General features: G+C 35.3%; 1 protein-coding gene across 2 annotated transcripts in view; it reads right to left on the bottom strand.

The window, feature by feature from the left end:
• The window catches only part of SLC12A2 (solute carrier family 12 member 2), a 115,088-nt gene that overhangs the window by 75,908 nt on the left and 26,617 nt on the right, over window positions 1–12,563 (bottom strand). For both annotated transcript variants that reach the window (XM_082380695.1, XM_082380696.1), the window contains exons 2-4: window positions 5,649–5,768; window positions 4,330–4,405; window positions 3,872–3,967 (exon numbers count right to left, since the gene is read on the bottom strand). In XM_082380695.1, coding sequence (XP_082236821.1) covers window positions 3,872–3,967; window positions 4,330–4,405; window positions 5,649–5,768 — 292 coding nt within the window. The remainder of the gene's footprint in view (window positions 1–3,871; window positions 3,968–4,329; window positions 4,406–5,648; window positions 5,769–12,563) is intronic.

Genomic DNA, 12,563 nt, shown 5'->3' with positions numbered 1-12,563 from the left:
AAGATCTCAAGGACACTGGGAGGATTTGCAGAACAGGAAAGAGCTCTGGGCTCCAAGGTGCAATAATCTGTAGAGCCTGAATGTGTCTGCTAGGGCAGGGAGTATGCCAGTGACTCCATCAGCTAGTTGCTGGTGCTCGTTTTATTCTGTAGAGGCAGAGGACCTAGGGGATGGTTCTCTAACCTGCCACCAGTAGCTTTAAATAGTAACCCCCCGTATTACTATAGTCTAATCAAGACTGAGACTCACAATCTTGTATTTTCTAAGTTTAGACTTTTTTTCCCAGAAACCCTGAATGTTTCCATATTATTTTTATCCTAGACTTCATAATTGGACACTATTACATTTGTTCACAAGTTGACAGTTAATTTATATTTTTTAAAAAACTATACTTTTCTAGATTGGTACCTGTTTAATCTCTAAAATGTACTGTTAAAGCCAACGTTAAGGCTATTTAGTAACATTAAATAGCTGTGGCATAAATCACCCAACACTAGGAAAAGTACACATTTCACACACTTACATGGGGTTGGAAGTACATACCTCACAAAACAAGAATAAATTATTATTCAGTGTTAATAAAAATACATGTCATAATTCAGTTAAGAGTCAAGATAAATAAAACAAATTAAAATGTCAAGCACTACCTCAAAATAGTTCTCTATATTAATAACTACGCACTCAAGTTTTAAAAAGGGCTCTTCAGACAGAAATTAGTAAAGCGAGCAGCCACAACCTCTCAGCAACATTTTGGGTAAAATACTTCCTTGTTAATGCCCTTAATAGTCAACTTTCAGTCCACAGAAAATTAAGATGGGTCTCCAGACATCTCTGTTCCCGTAGTATTCCTCCATTTCTCCTATCTCTAAGTCTTTGCACCCTGACCCTCCAGATAGCTCTAGCTCTATTGCTCTCCTCTTACGCAGCCCTTTCAAGGAAGGAAGTCAAATTAAGTCCTCAGTGGTTGGGCTAGAGGGCATCCAATGCAGGCACCCTTGGTCCCATACTACTAAAAGATAAAAAGCTTATTGTGAAGAACAGCAAATAAACTGCATCTATACATTAAGTCTCTTAAAGTTTGTTTTAAACTGTAATTCCCTCTCTTTATTTTTTGCTCCTTGGAAAATTTTACTGAACAAGGATTCCTTGTTCCAGAGAGATTCCTAGCCTGGCATTTGCTGTCGTCATCCTATAGTGTCATTTAGTAAGTTCCTCTCTCCCCTGAATACTCTATGCTTCCTGAAGCTATAGGCATGATGTGACTCATATTCGATATTTCACAGGTAGTCTTATTAAGTAAAGCATTTACAAAGTTGGAATAGTCCCTTTTCTTCTTCACTTATTTTGTAGAATAATTACACAAAGGATAAATCTCTCATCAATTTTTTGCTTACAATGAGTTCAGGTAAGGAGTTTTCACTCAGAAAACTTGATTTACACTAGATTCTTTATCAATTTTCAAAATAAGTTAGTTCTCTAGCATTCTTCAAAGGTGAAAATGAGATTTTTGTGTGTGTGTGATGTCTGTGAACCTAGGGATTTTATGTTTTCATTTAAATCAGTTACTATTAGTAGTAGTATTGCTGTTCTATCCAAATTTAAGTCTGTGCTAGTTTCTTCAAGTTGGCTCCATGGTCCTTTTGACATGAAACAAGTAGGCTTTGTTACCTTCCTTACTTTTTGATGTGAAAAGATGTCTAGACTTCTCTAGTACATTTCCTATCCAGATCTGGAATCAATGCTTTCTCCAAGGTTCCCTGGTTCCTTTGAATGGAAATACACAATGTGGGCACTAAGGGTGTTCACTGATACTGGGTTGGTCATTTGTTACAGGTGATTTTTGTGGACAGAGCTAAGAAATATATACTTTTGGGATAAAATGTGTGAGTCATACTGATACTTTCAATTTAGAACCATGCATACAGAAAACAATGTAATCTCACCAGTTTTATACCTATATCTACTTTCTCCTTTGTGGAAATACTGTTTTTCCAAGAAACCAAAATAAATCCTGTTAGGGGTCTCCAAGTCTATGAAGCAGATGGAGAGGAGACACAGGGGTTTACATTTATTGCAAGAATCTCCAGGAACTTTCACTGCAGATGATGCAGCTCATTTATTATTCTATAAAGGATCAGCCAGCTTTCTAACATCACTAACTGATCGAAGTGAAAAATGAATGCCTTTTAGCAAAGCTTCAAAGCATTTGGTCATTTCTTTAAATCAATAGCTTTCTCTTTTTCTATAGGTTTCATTATTTCAGCAAATGTATTTACTTTGTCATTTATGAACAAATGATAACAGAAGAATTCCAAATTGTATAATCCAATTTTTTTTTCTCTATAGTTAGTTACTTTGCGAACTATCATTCTGAGGGAACTCAGGCAAAACTGCAACATGTGGTACTTTGCTGGGACACATCTTCATGTACTCCATATTCTCATACTTCCTTGGTGTCCAGGACAGAAGACTAGATACAAGTCTCTGAGGTATTCATAAAAATATATGAAAACTACTGGTAGTATTGAAACATGAAATGGCTTTTTAGTCACAATGCAGGAAAATCTATACTTTCCTTAAGTTTGCACTCACACAGAGAACAGAATGGGGTTTGTGCTGACAGTGGGTCCATGCCCCACTCCCCTTGAGGCTTACAACCTAGATTTGAAGGGCTGAAGACAAGGAGAAATTTTATGATGATTTGCTGATCCTCTCAAATACCTAACACACCATCCCATTTCTCCTCCTATGTCCATTCCCCAATAGCAGCAGAATGAAATGAAGCACGGGGCATCCAGTTACACAAGAAACCAAGAATCTCTCAGCACTGTCTGATTAATTGTTGGACATAACCACATCTTGGACCCCAATTTGCTCAACCCGGATTCAGGTACATATAAAACTTCAGCCAGCAGTGATGCATGCTCAGCACAGTCATAACTATAGATGTGAGCTGCCAGCTTTTCTGAGGGCCGCAGTGGTCTGAATCCTCTGGTATATAAAAAAATATGAAGACGACTGGGGAAAAATGAAAAGCTCAATCTGGTTCTCTCTTTCTCCAAGTACTAATGCAGAAAAAGCAGAAATTGCATGTATATAATGTCAAATACAGATCTGCAAAATAGTTGAGGCAGATGGAACAGGTAGATTCTTTTCTCAGTTGATCTGCTATGATAAATTTACAGGAGCTGGTATACATTTTCTCTTCTTTCTCTTAGGATCTTCTCCTCACTCCAGCTGAATGATGAGTTTTTGTTTGGAAAATGGATTTCTTTTCTTCTTGTTCTCAGGGGTCCCAAGGCCATTATCCTGGTGTCCTGGGTGTTCTCCCTGGGAAGAGTAAAACCTCACAAGGCAGGTCTTGTGGGCTCCAATAAAATAGGCCTCAGGGTACCCAGAGAAGAGAGCTAGAGTTGAGGGCATGGATTCAGAGTCCCAGGTGTAACTCACACAAGCTATTAGACCATGAGGAAAGAACTCTGCCCAAGTTTCCTTCAGTGGGGAAGAATGAGGTTACACCTGTACAGTACTGACCAAATGCAGGATGCACACCACTGATCCAAGGGCTGAAGCCTGGGAGAAGGCAACAAGGGGTGCCTTGGTAGAGAAGAAACCTAGTTAGGAGCTCCATTCTTGCTACCAAACACACTGAACACCCTGAACAATCTGAAGCATACATGTTTGTGTATGGATCAATTTAAAATTTTATATTCAAAATATTAGTTAAAAAGTACTTGATAGAAACTTTCTTGCCTATATAGAACCTGATATGTTGCTTCTTTAAGGTAAAAAATAATTAGAGATATTTTTAAATCTCAATTTATTTAGTGTCAGTAATCCAATGCTGATGATGTAAAAAGACTGAATTTACCTCCTCGTACAAATCCATTAGTAGCTATTGCCGAAGTAGACAATCCTGTGATAGTTGTCACAACAGTGGCCATTATTATTACAAGGACTGACAGACCTTTAGCGAAAAAGAAAAGAGACTTGAGAATACTTACACTCTCATTTAAACCTGCCACATCTAGAACTGGTTAGTCTAAGTATACTGAATTTACATTATAACCTATAAATTACTTTTACTTTTTTAACCTATAAGTACTTTTACTAACCTATAAAGTACTTTTACTGTTACTTTTATCTCATATTAGATCAAATCAGAATTATGAAAAAAGTGACATTAAGACAACAGTCTGATACAAAGGAGAACATAATGTAGAATGATTCCAACTGCTTGAATTTTATGAGGTTCAGAGACTACACATGCACACAGCCACTTTCCCTATTCATTCTCAAATGACTCAAGCAGTATGTCACTTCACTTACCTATTCCAGCTTGACCCACAATCCATGACAATCTAATAAAGAGCATTACTCCCCAAATGTTTAACATACATCGTACCTAGAAAAAGAGGCCAAGTCACAGATGAAAAGTAATTAAATACACAGTAAATGCTAAACTAGCCAATAGTAGGATAACATACATTTTAAACTATAGAAGGTCCTTGCAAATCTCTTATCCCACCCTTTAACAGTTGTTTTTAAAGAGCTTTATGGAGAGCTTAAATGTGAGCTAATTAAAGTATAAGTATAAGGTAATATATGAGTATATGTGTGTGTATGTACTTTATACACACACATTTATCTGAAGCAGCAGAAGCAAAAGAACAAGAAAGGCACAAGGAATATTTTAAGACTTCAGCCCTAAAAAAAGGAGTTTATGTTCCCCCTTATCAATGCAAGTCAGTTTTTTACTTATTCTTTTATAACGTCTTCACTTCATGATTTCTACAGTGGATTTAAGTATTATGTAATATCTTGTCAACACAAAATGCCAACTGTTCACACATCTTTCGAAAACCTACTCTTTGTAAGACAGCATCCTCAATTTATTTTTACTTTTATTTACTATGCTCGTACATAGAATATAGTCTTCCAAAATAGTAAAATCTAAGAATAGGCAAACAATACAACTCAGAGCTTAAAATACACTCTACTGATTAGACAATAAAATCACTACTAGAACTGGGATGTTTCCCTCTACTTCTCCCCTAAATGTCAATACAACTCTAAATTAGTGCTTCCAAAGTCCCAGTGAAACTCTCTACTCCGGTCAGATCCTTAGTGCCTATTCAAACACAGAAAAAGACACAGTAAACACAGTAAATCTGAACCTTAATCACCTAAACCTGTCTACTGAAGTGATCTCAACACTTATTTCTCCTTTATTCTGTTGCTTGTTAACATCTATACATTTCTCTTCAAAAGACAATTCGGTAGCAGGAAAGGAAGCAGGCATATTTCAGCTGTATTACCTGCCCAGCTTTCTTGATTGTGTTGCTCTCATCAAGTTAATAGCTTCATACTTAATTTTTGAAAAGTGACAATATGTGAGATTCAGAAGAGGTTATAAAATATAACTTAGAAGTAATCAAATATAATTTGATTAAATTAATAAATATATTCACTTTACTGAATTTAATACCCACAAGGAAAGGAGGTACAAGTTATTAATTTGGTCCTCCATAACAATCAGATAAAACAGTTTAAAAAAGAGAAAGCATTATCTCGAGAATGATGATATTAGGAAGACTGTATAATAAACAGAAATGTATAACTCTAAAATTAAGTCTATAGGTACATACTAGCACACCCTTGATCCAGCCAAACTTCACAACTCCTTTACTTTCCGCGGTATACGTGACCACAGCCTCTCGGGTTGGTGTACTTTCTTCCCCGTTTGCAAAGCCATCCTCAAAAGGTTCCTGGTTATAAGAGGAAATGTGAATTATGCTTAAGAATTATTTAAAATTTAAAAATCACCTGATAAAAACAAACGCCACTAAATACACTTAGTGTATTTACAAGAATCAAGGGTTTCTGAATATTTTACCTGAGGATTGAGAGTTTTAAAAATTTAATTATCATGAAACCCATTTTAATAATTTAAAATTTTAATTACATTTTGGTGGTATCTGGAGAACACAAAGAATACTATTTGCTAAGTATAGGCTAACCAGGTCAGTCAATTCAGACCTTGTCTCTCCAGCCACAACTTTATATTGCCTGGATGCCACCCTTGCCCTATCTGGACTTTCAGTGTTCACAATATAAAACTCCTCTTCGTCACCAGTGAACAGTTTTCCCTTTATAGTCCCTGACAGCAGGACTCCGTGGATCCCAAGATTCACCCCTAACTCCTGCCTTTACTCACTCCTGAGTTCAGTCACTCAGCACTCTTCATTCTTTCCTTTCTAATTCTTCTCAGATTCAGACGTGAACTGGTTGACACAATGCATTTTCACAACTAGTGTTTCCTTCTAAGGCTTTTATGTTTCATGTCTGATTCTATAATTCTTAGTTTTTCTTCTTTACATTCTCTCTCTCCTTCTCTCCATGGCTCTCAACTTTTGTTCAGTCCCAACACACCCAAGGCACATGACAAACTTCCAAACCAGTGGCAGTGCCTTAAACAGATCATGAAGGGTGGAAGGGTGTTGGGAAATAGAAAATGTTCTAGATCTAGAATCCTGTCCCTAACACTAGCCCCATAGTTCTTCCTCTACCCATATCTCAACAGCAGGGAACAAAGTACAGCTATATTTCAAACATTCATTCTTTAAATGAAAAAGAGGCAACTAAATTAATTATCATTTAATCCTGAACACTGTGATCTAGATATCCTACAATACTTTTTTAGGAAATCATTTTCAGTGGTTATACCCTCTACTGAATTCTGAATATAATTTTTTTCATAGAAATGAGCTGCAGCAAGTTCTGTGTTACAACAGAGAAAAAACTATGTAATAATCCAAACTTCCTTTTTTTCTTTGACTTCTGTTAGCCAAGTAGACTCATTTAATTCTCTTAATGCATTATTGCTATATGGCTTTTCAAAGTGCTATCAACCTAGATCAGCTCTTATATTCCATATTTTTATAATGTACCTACTGCAAATTCTTAGATTTTTAAGCAATAGAAGAAACAGTATAATAAGTTAGATGCAGTAAATTCTTTAAGTATATTTTTTGAAATTATTTTGCCTAGGCTCTTTTAAATAATCAAATTTTAAACTAATCTCCACGTTTACACTAAAAGACATAGCTATAACTTCAACTACATGAAATACATGGAAAATAACTCATTTTAAGATTACTAAGAACTTAAAAATGAACTTTAATGTTGACTAATTCTGATAGTTCACAAACTTTAAAAAACAGATCCTAAGAGAAATAAATCATAATAATTTCCCTTACAGCACAGTTTCATAACTACTGTCTACTGTATCAAATGATTACTGTACTTTAAAAAGGATGCTCTAGGCTTATGGCATATAAAACACTTCATAAAAATTCTGTAATCACCCCAATCTTCTATACTTTTTAAAACAGCCTTATTGAGCTCTTATTCACATACTCACCCATTTAAAGTGCGTATTTCAATGATTTTTAGTATATTCACAAAGTTGTACAATTATCACCACAGTCAATTTTAGAACATTTCCATCATCCCAAAAGAAGCTCCATGCCCATGAGCAGTCACTCCCCATTTCCGCTTTTCTGAAGCTCTTGGCAATTACTTACTTTCTATCTCTATGGATTTGCTCTTCTGATATTTCATATAAATGGAATAATGCAATCATACAACATGTGGCCTTTGTGTGTGGCTTCTTTTCCTTAGCATAACATTTTCAAGGTTCATCCATGTTATAGTACATATCACTCTTTTTTATTGCCAAATAATATTCTGTTGTATGGATATACCCCATTTTAAAATCTGTTCATCAGCTGATGAACATTTGGGCCTATTCTACATTTTAGCTATTATGAATAATGCTGCTGTAAATATCTGTGCACAAGTTTTTGTGTAGACATGTGTTTTTCATTTATCTTGGGTATATACCTAGAAGAATTGCTGGGCCATGAAATACTTTTTGCAATGACTATTTCTGGTCGTCTTTCCCACCTCTTCTTTTGTATCCGTCTGCAGACTGTCACTCCTCATTTTAGTCCATGTGTCTATTTTTATCCCTCTTTCGTGCTTAGAATTTGGTATAAACATGGAAACCAGTAATAGTTAAATGTGTTAGAAATACATACAAACAGGAAAAAATGTAACCAGGGGCCTGTGTAGCTCAGCAACCCACTTTGGCTTTACGTCCACTGTTGTTTATGTTCTATACAGTAGGACATCACTGATGAATTCCCCCAACGCTGCCCCCAAAAAAGAAAAAAAAGAGAATTGATGGCTCAACTGTTCAATTATTCAAATAAAGCCAGAACAAAAATGTTTGCCTATTAACTCAATCAACTTTAAAGTAGACAGAAGTTCCTTAGATTTCACTCTAGGATATTTGGTGCTCTTCAGTTATAAAATAACATAAAATATTATATAACCTGCAAGTATTACAAGAAAATATAATGCCTATAATAATACACAAAAAAATACAATGCCTATAATTATACACAGAGAGATATTTCTATTCCCATCTCTATTAAAAGAAAACTGAAGATGTGCGTACTTAATAGGCTACTTTCTCCAAGGCTAAATTCTGATGTGCGTGTCTTTTTAATAATTCAGAAGCAGGCAGGCTTCTTAAAATTTTTGCTGTATTTATTAGAATTCCACCTGAAAGTTGAAGATCTAGCAATAATTATACCAGTTTCCACTATACTATGAACAACTATATTCAAAAAACACAGTAAGATTTTTCTGCGTGTATAACATATTTTAAAACAAAGATGAATCCAAATAAAATTTAACTTCCTTACCATGTTCCAACAGCCCTATTTTAAAAAGTGTTATTCATCTTTAAAATACAATTCAAAAATTAATTGAATATGTTATTTTTTATATTTCAATCAATAGATTTAAGTAAAATAAAATTGGGTTTATAATTATATTTATTTCCTGAAATAACAGGAAACCAAGGTAGAATACATTTTGTTTCTATAAATACATTAGTTTCAGAGAAATAAGGAAATTGTTGAGTATGGCATTTTGTCTACACACACAAACACACACACACAAAATATTATATACAAATCTTATTACCAGGAAAATTTCACATATACAATTATGAACTATAAATTATACTGATAGAAAAGTACAAAAATAAAATCTTCAATCTACCTACCATTTTCAGAGAAATAATGGGTTTGTGTTTTTTACTGTTTTTCACATAATGAATACAATGTCAAAAATAACAACATGAGTTTTTGGATAACACCATATTAAATGAGGTGGAACAAACTAATTTAAATTTATTTGGGGAAATAATCTTTCAAAAAGTAGCACTGTGAATCTGAGTGTACAAAGCAAGGATTAAGACTGGGCATGAGGGACTTTGCTGGTGGCGCAGTAGTTAAGAATCCGCCTGCCAATGCAGGGCACATGGGTTCGAGCCATGGTACGGGAAGATCCCACATGCCGCGGAACAACTAAGCCCGTGTGCCACAACTACTGAAGCCCACGCGCGTAGAGCCCATGCTCCGCAACAAGAGAAGCTACCACAATGAGAAGCCCGCGCACCGCAACGGAGAGTAGCCCCTGCTTGCCACCACTAAAGAAAGCCCGCGCGCAGCAAGAAAGACCCAATGCAGCCAAAAATAAACTAAAAAAAAAAAAGACTGGGCATGAGAACAAGAGTGGGGAAGAGAGGAAGAGACAGAGGAATCAATGGAAAACACAGAGAGGTAGACCCTCAGTAACTGGAAGGATTTCTTAATGAAACAAATAGAGATACTAATAAATTATATCAGTCTAAAAAGAAAATGATTAATTCAGTTGGACATACTGAATTTGAAGAGCCATGAAACAATTAGAGTTCCACCAGGCTGTTAAAAAATTCATGACTGGAAATTAGGAGAGGGGCCAGGGATAAAGAGCTAGTGGGTGAAGCTATGGAAAAAGAATGAAAAGAGAAACTTAGGGAAAGAAAACCTGAGTAGCTGAGCATTTTTCTGAGAATACAGAAAATAAAAGAATGAAAGGGAACTCTGGTTTCCATGGTCATTTATTTCTTTGCAGGGAGTAGAGAAAAGGAGAATTTCTGCACTGTGGATACTCTCCCTTGTATATTCAAATTTCTACCTCAACTTGATCATTCTTTGTCCTCTAACCATAGTTATCTTTTTGCTGCACACCACACACCCCACCTCCAAACGTCCAGCCAAACGTGCTGAAATACTACCCCACGTTCAACAAGGCACACCAACCTGGCTTCACCATGCCGCAACACTGGAATAGTTTTAAGACATCCAAGGACTTCTCTGCTACCAAATCTAATAAATCTAATGTACAGTTTTTAGTCCCTGTCTCAAAGGACTTTTGAAACAGCTCATGATACTGTTGACAACTCCCTCTTTCTTCAGACTTTTTTTGAAATACCACACTCTTTTAGCCTCTTCCAGCCAGCAGTTAAATGGTAAGAGTCCATTCAATACTTGGTCTTAGACCCATCTCTTTCACTCTCTCTGTTTCTCCTATGGTCCTCTCACCAAACCTGTAGCTTTAAACACCATCTGTATGTGATAAGTAATAAGTGACAGCTCCCATACTTTTCCAGATCAGACCTCCCCTCTCAATATCAGCCCTGTGTGTAAAATACTGATGTTGCCACTTTTATAGTTCATTACTTTTACTACTCCAATTCTTACCAAATAAGAAAAAAGAAATTGTCAGTGTACTACAAACAACTTTCCTCTAAATGAAAAGGAGAGGGAAACAGTTTCTCTTTTTTGGATTAGTTTTTAATTCTTAAAGGTTTCAGTGGACACTTAATATCAAAAAAGTATCTGATCAGAAAGATGGTACATTCTAGACTCACAGACTTAGAGAACAAACTTATGGTTACCGGTGGGGGCGGGGGGAAGGGGAGAGGGGAGGGATGGATTGGAAGTGTGAGAGTGATTTGTACACCCTGCTATATTTAAAACAGATAACCAACAAGGACCTACTGTATAGCACAAGGAACACTGATCAATATTCTGTAGTAACATAAATGGGAAATGAATTTGAAAAGAATAGATACATGTATAACTGGATCACTGTGCTATATGCCTGAAACTAACACAACATTGTTAATCAACTATGCTCCAATATAAAAATTTCTTAAATAAAATTTAAAAAAAAACTTTCCATCAAAAAAATAAAGTTCTTAGTAATTAAAATCCTTTATAATGTAAACTGATTTTAGATTTATTCTGCAATACACGTCTTGAAATTTTAGTTTTTCAGTTTCCAATATCCAAAAATTAACTTGTTTTGAATTCACTGATTTAAATTACCCTTTACATATCAAAGGTCATAACTCATACTCCGCTTGACCTAAAAAAAAAATACAACTGAAACACAAAGGCTAGGCTTATTGATGATTTCTCAGTAAAAAAATTCTTAAAAAATCAAGCTATTGTTTCTTCCCTAACACCAGAATTTTCTTCAGTATTTTAGAGACAACCTAGGATGAAGACAGATTTCTTTTTAAAGTGATGAACAACAATAAAGCTTTAGGAAAAAATACTTACCCAAGCTTTTAAAAAATTACAATTAGAAACCTTAACACTGCTTTCACTGGCTCTGTAACCGAGAGTGCAGTATTGTCTTCTGTGTACATCCTCATCATGGGCACACCAACACACTTTTCATTGATAAATGCTTTAGGTACACATTACACTAAAATGGCAGTTATTTTCTTTCTTCAGACATCCCAGTTACTAAGTCCACAAGACTATCATCTCAAGTATACAAAGTAGTGTAGATGGCCTTTGCAACATCACTGGACAAGGATGTTAATACCCATGAAAGATGATTGTGCAGTGCTCAGAATGATTTATGATCATGTTTTTTCCAAAGTTGAATAAAGGTGGTTATCATTGTACAAAGAAAAATCAAGACTGTCTAGACAGTGCAACTTTTGAATACAGTTAGAATATAATAAAACACATTTCTGGCAAAGCCTATTACCAAATATATTCATTTTTATACAAATTTATTCTTTTTACAGTTAAACTAGTAAAGACTTGGCAAAAGTATCTTAGCTCAGCAATTTCAGGCCATAGTAGGCAAAAGACAGTAACCTACATAATTTTTTAAAATTTGGGAGGAGGGGAAAATGTTTGGGCTTTTATTTTGGTTTACTGGTGCTTTAAAGAACAACTGAGCAAAGCTGTACCAAACTATCTCTTTAGGTCTATGGCTGCTACAATATTGTTTCCAGGTAGACTTAAGGATGCTCAAATATGGACACTTTTTGAAGAGGGAAATGTTCCAGTCCCTTAAAATAACTTCTGATATTTTTCTGTTACTTGAAGATTCTACAGTTGCAAAAAGCAGTTTCTGAGCATAAACCACAACCACATCCTTCCACTCATTCATTAAACAAATATTTATTAATCAGTGTTATCAAGAACCATGCTAGGGACTTTTCAGCCCTCCCAGAGTTGGTATTTTTATAGTAGAGGCTAGAGATGACAGGTAGGTTTTCTATCTTCTATCTAGGGCATTTTCTACTATACCAAAAGCCTCTATTAGTTGTTTAATCCAGTCAAAAAAGAAAAAAA

Source organism: Balaenoptera borealis, assembly GCF_965194805.1.
Source record: "Balaenoptera borealis genome assembly, chromosome: 2".
In the NCBI taxonomy this organism is placed as follows: Eukaryota; Metazoa; Chordata; class Mammalia; order Artiodactyla; family Balaenopteridae; genus Balaenoptera; species Balaenoptera borealis.
This window is presented reverse-complemented; position numbering and strand designations above follow the sequence as displayed.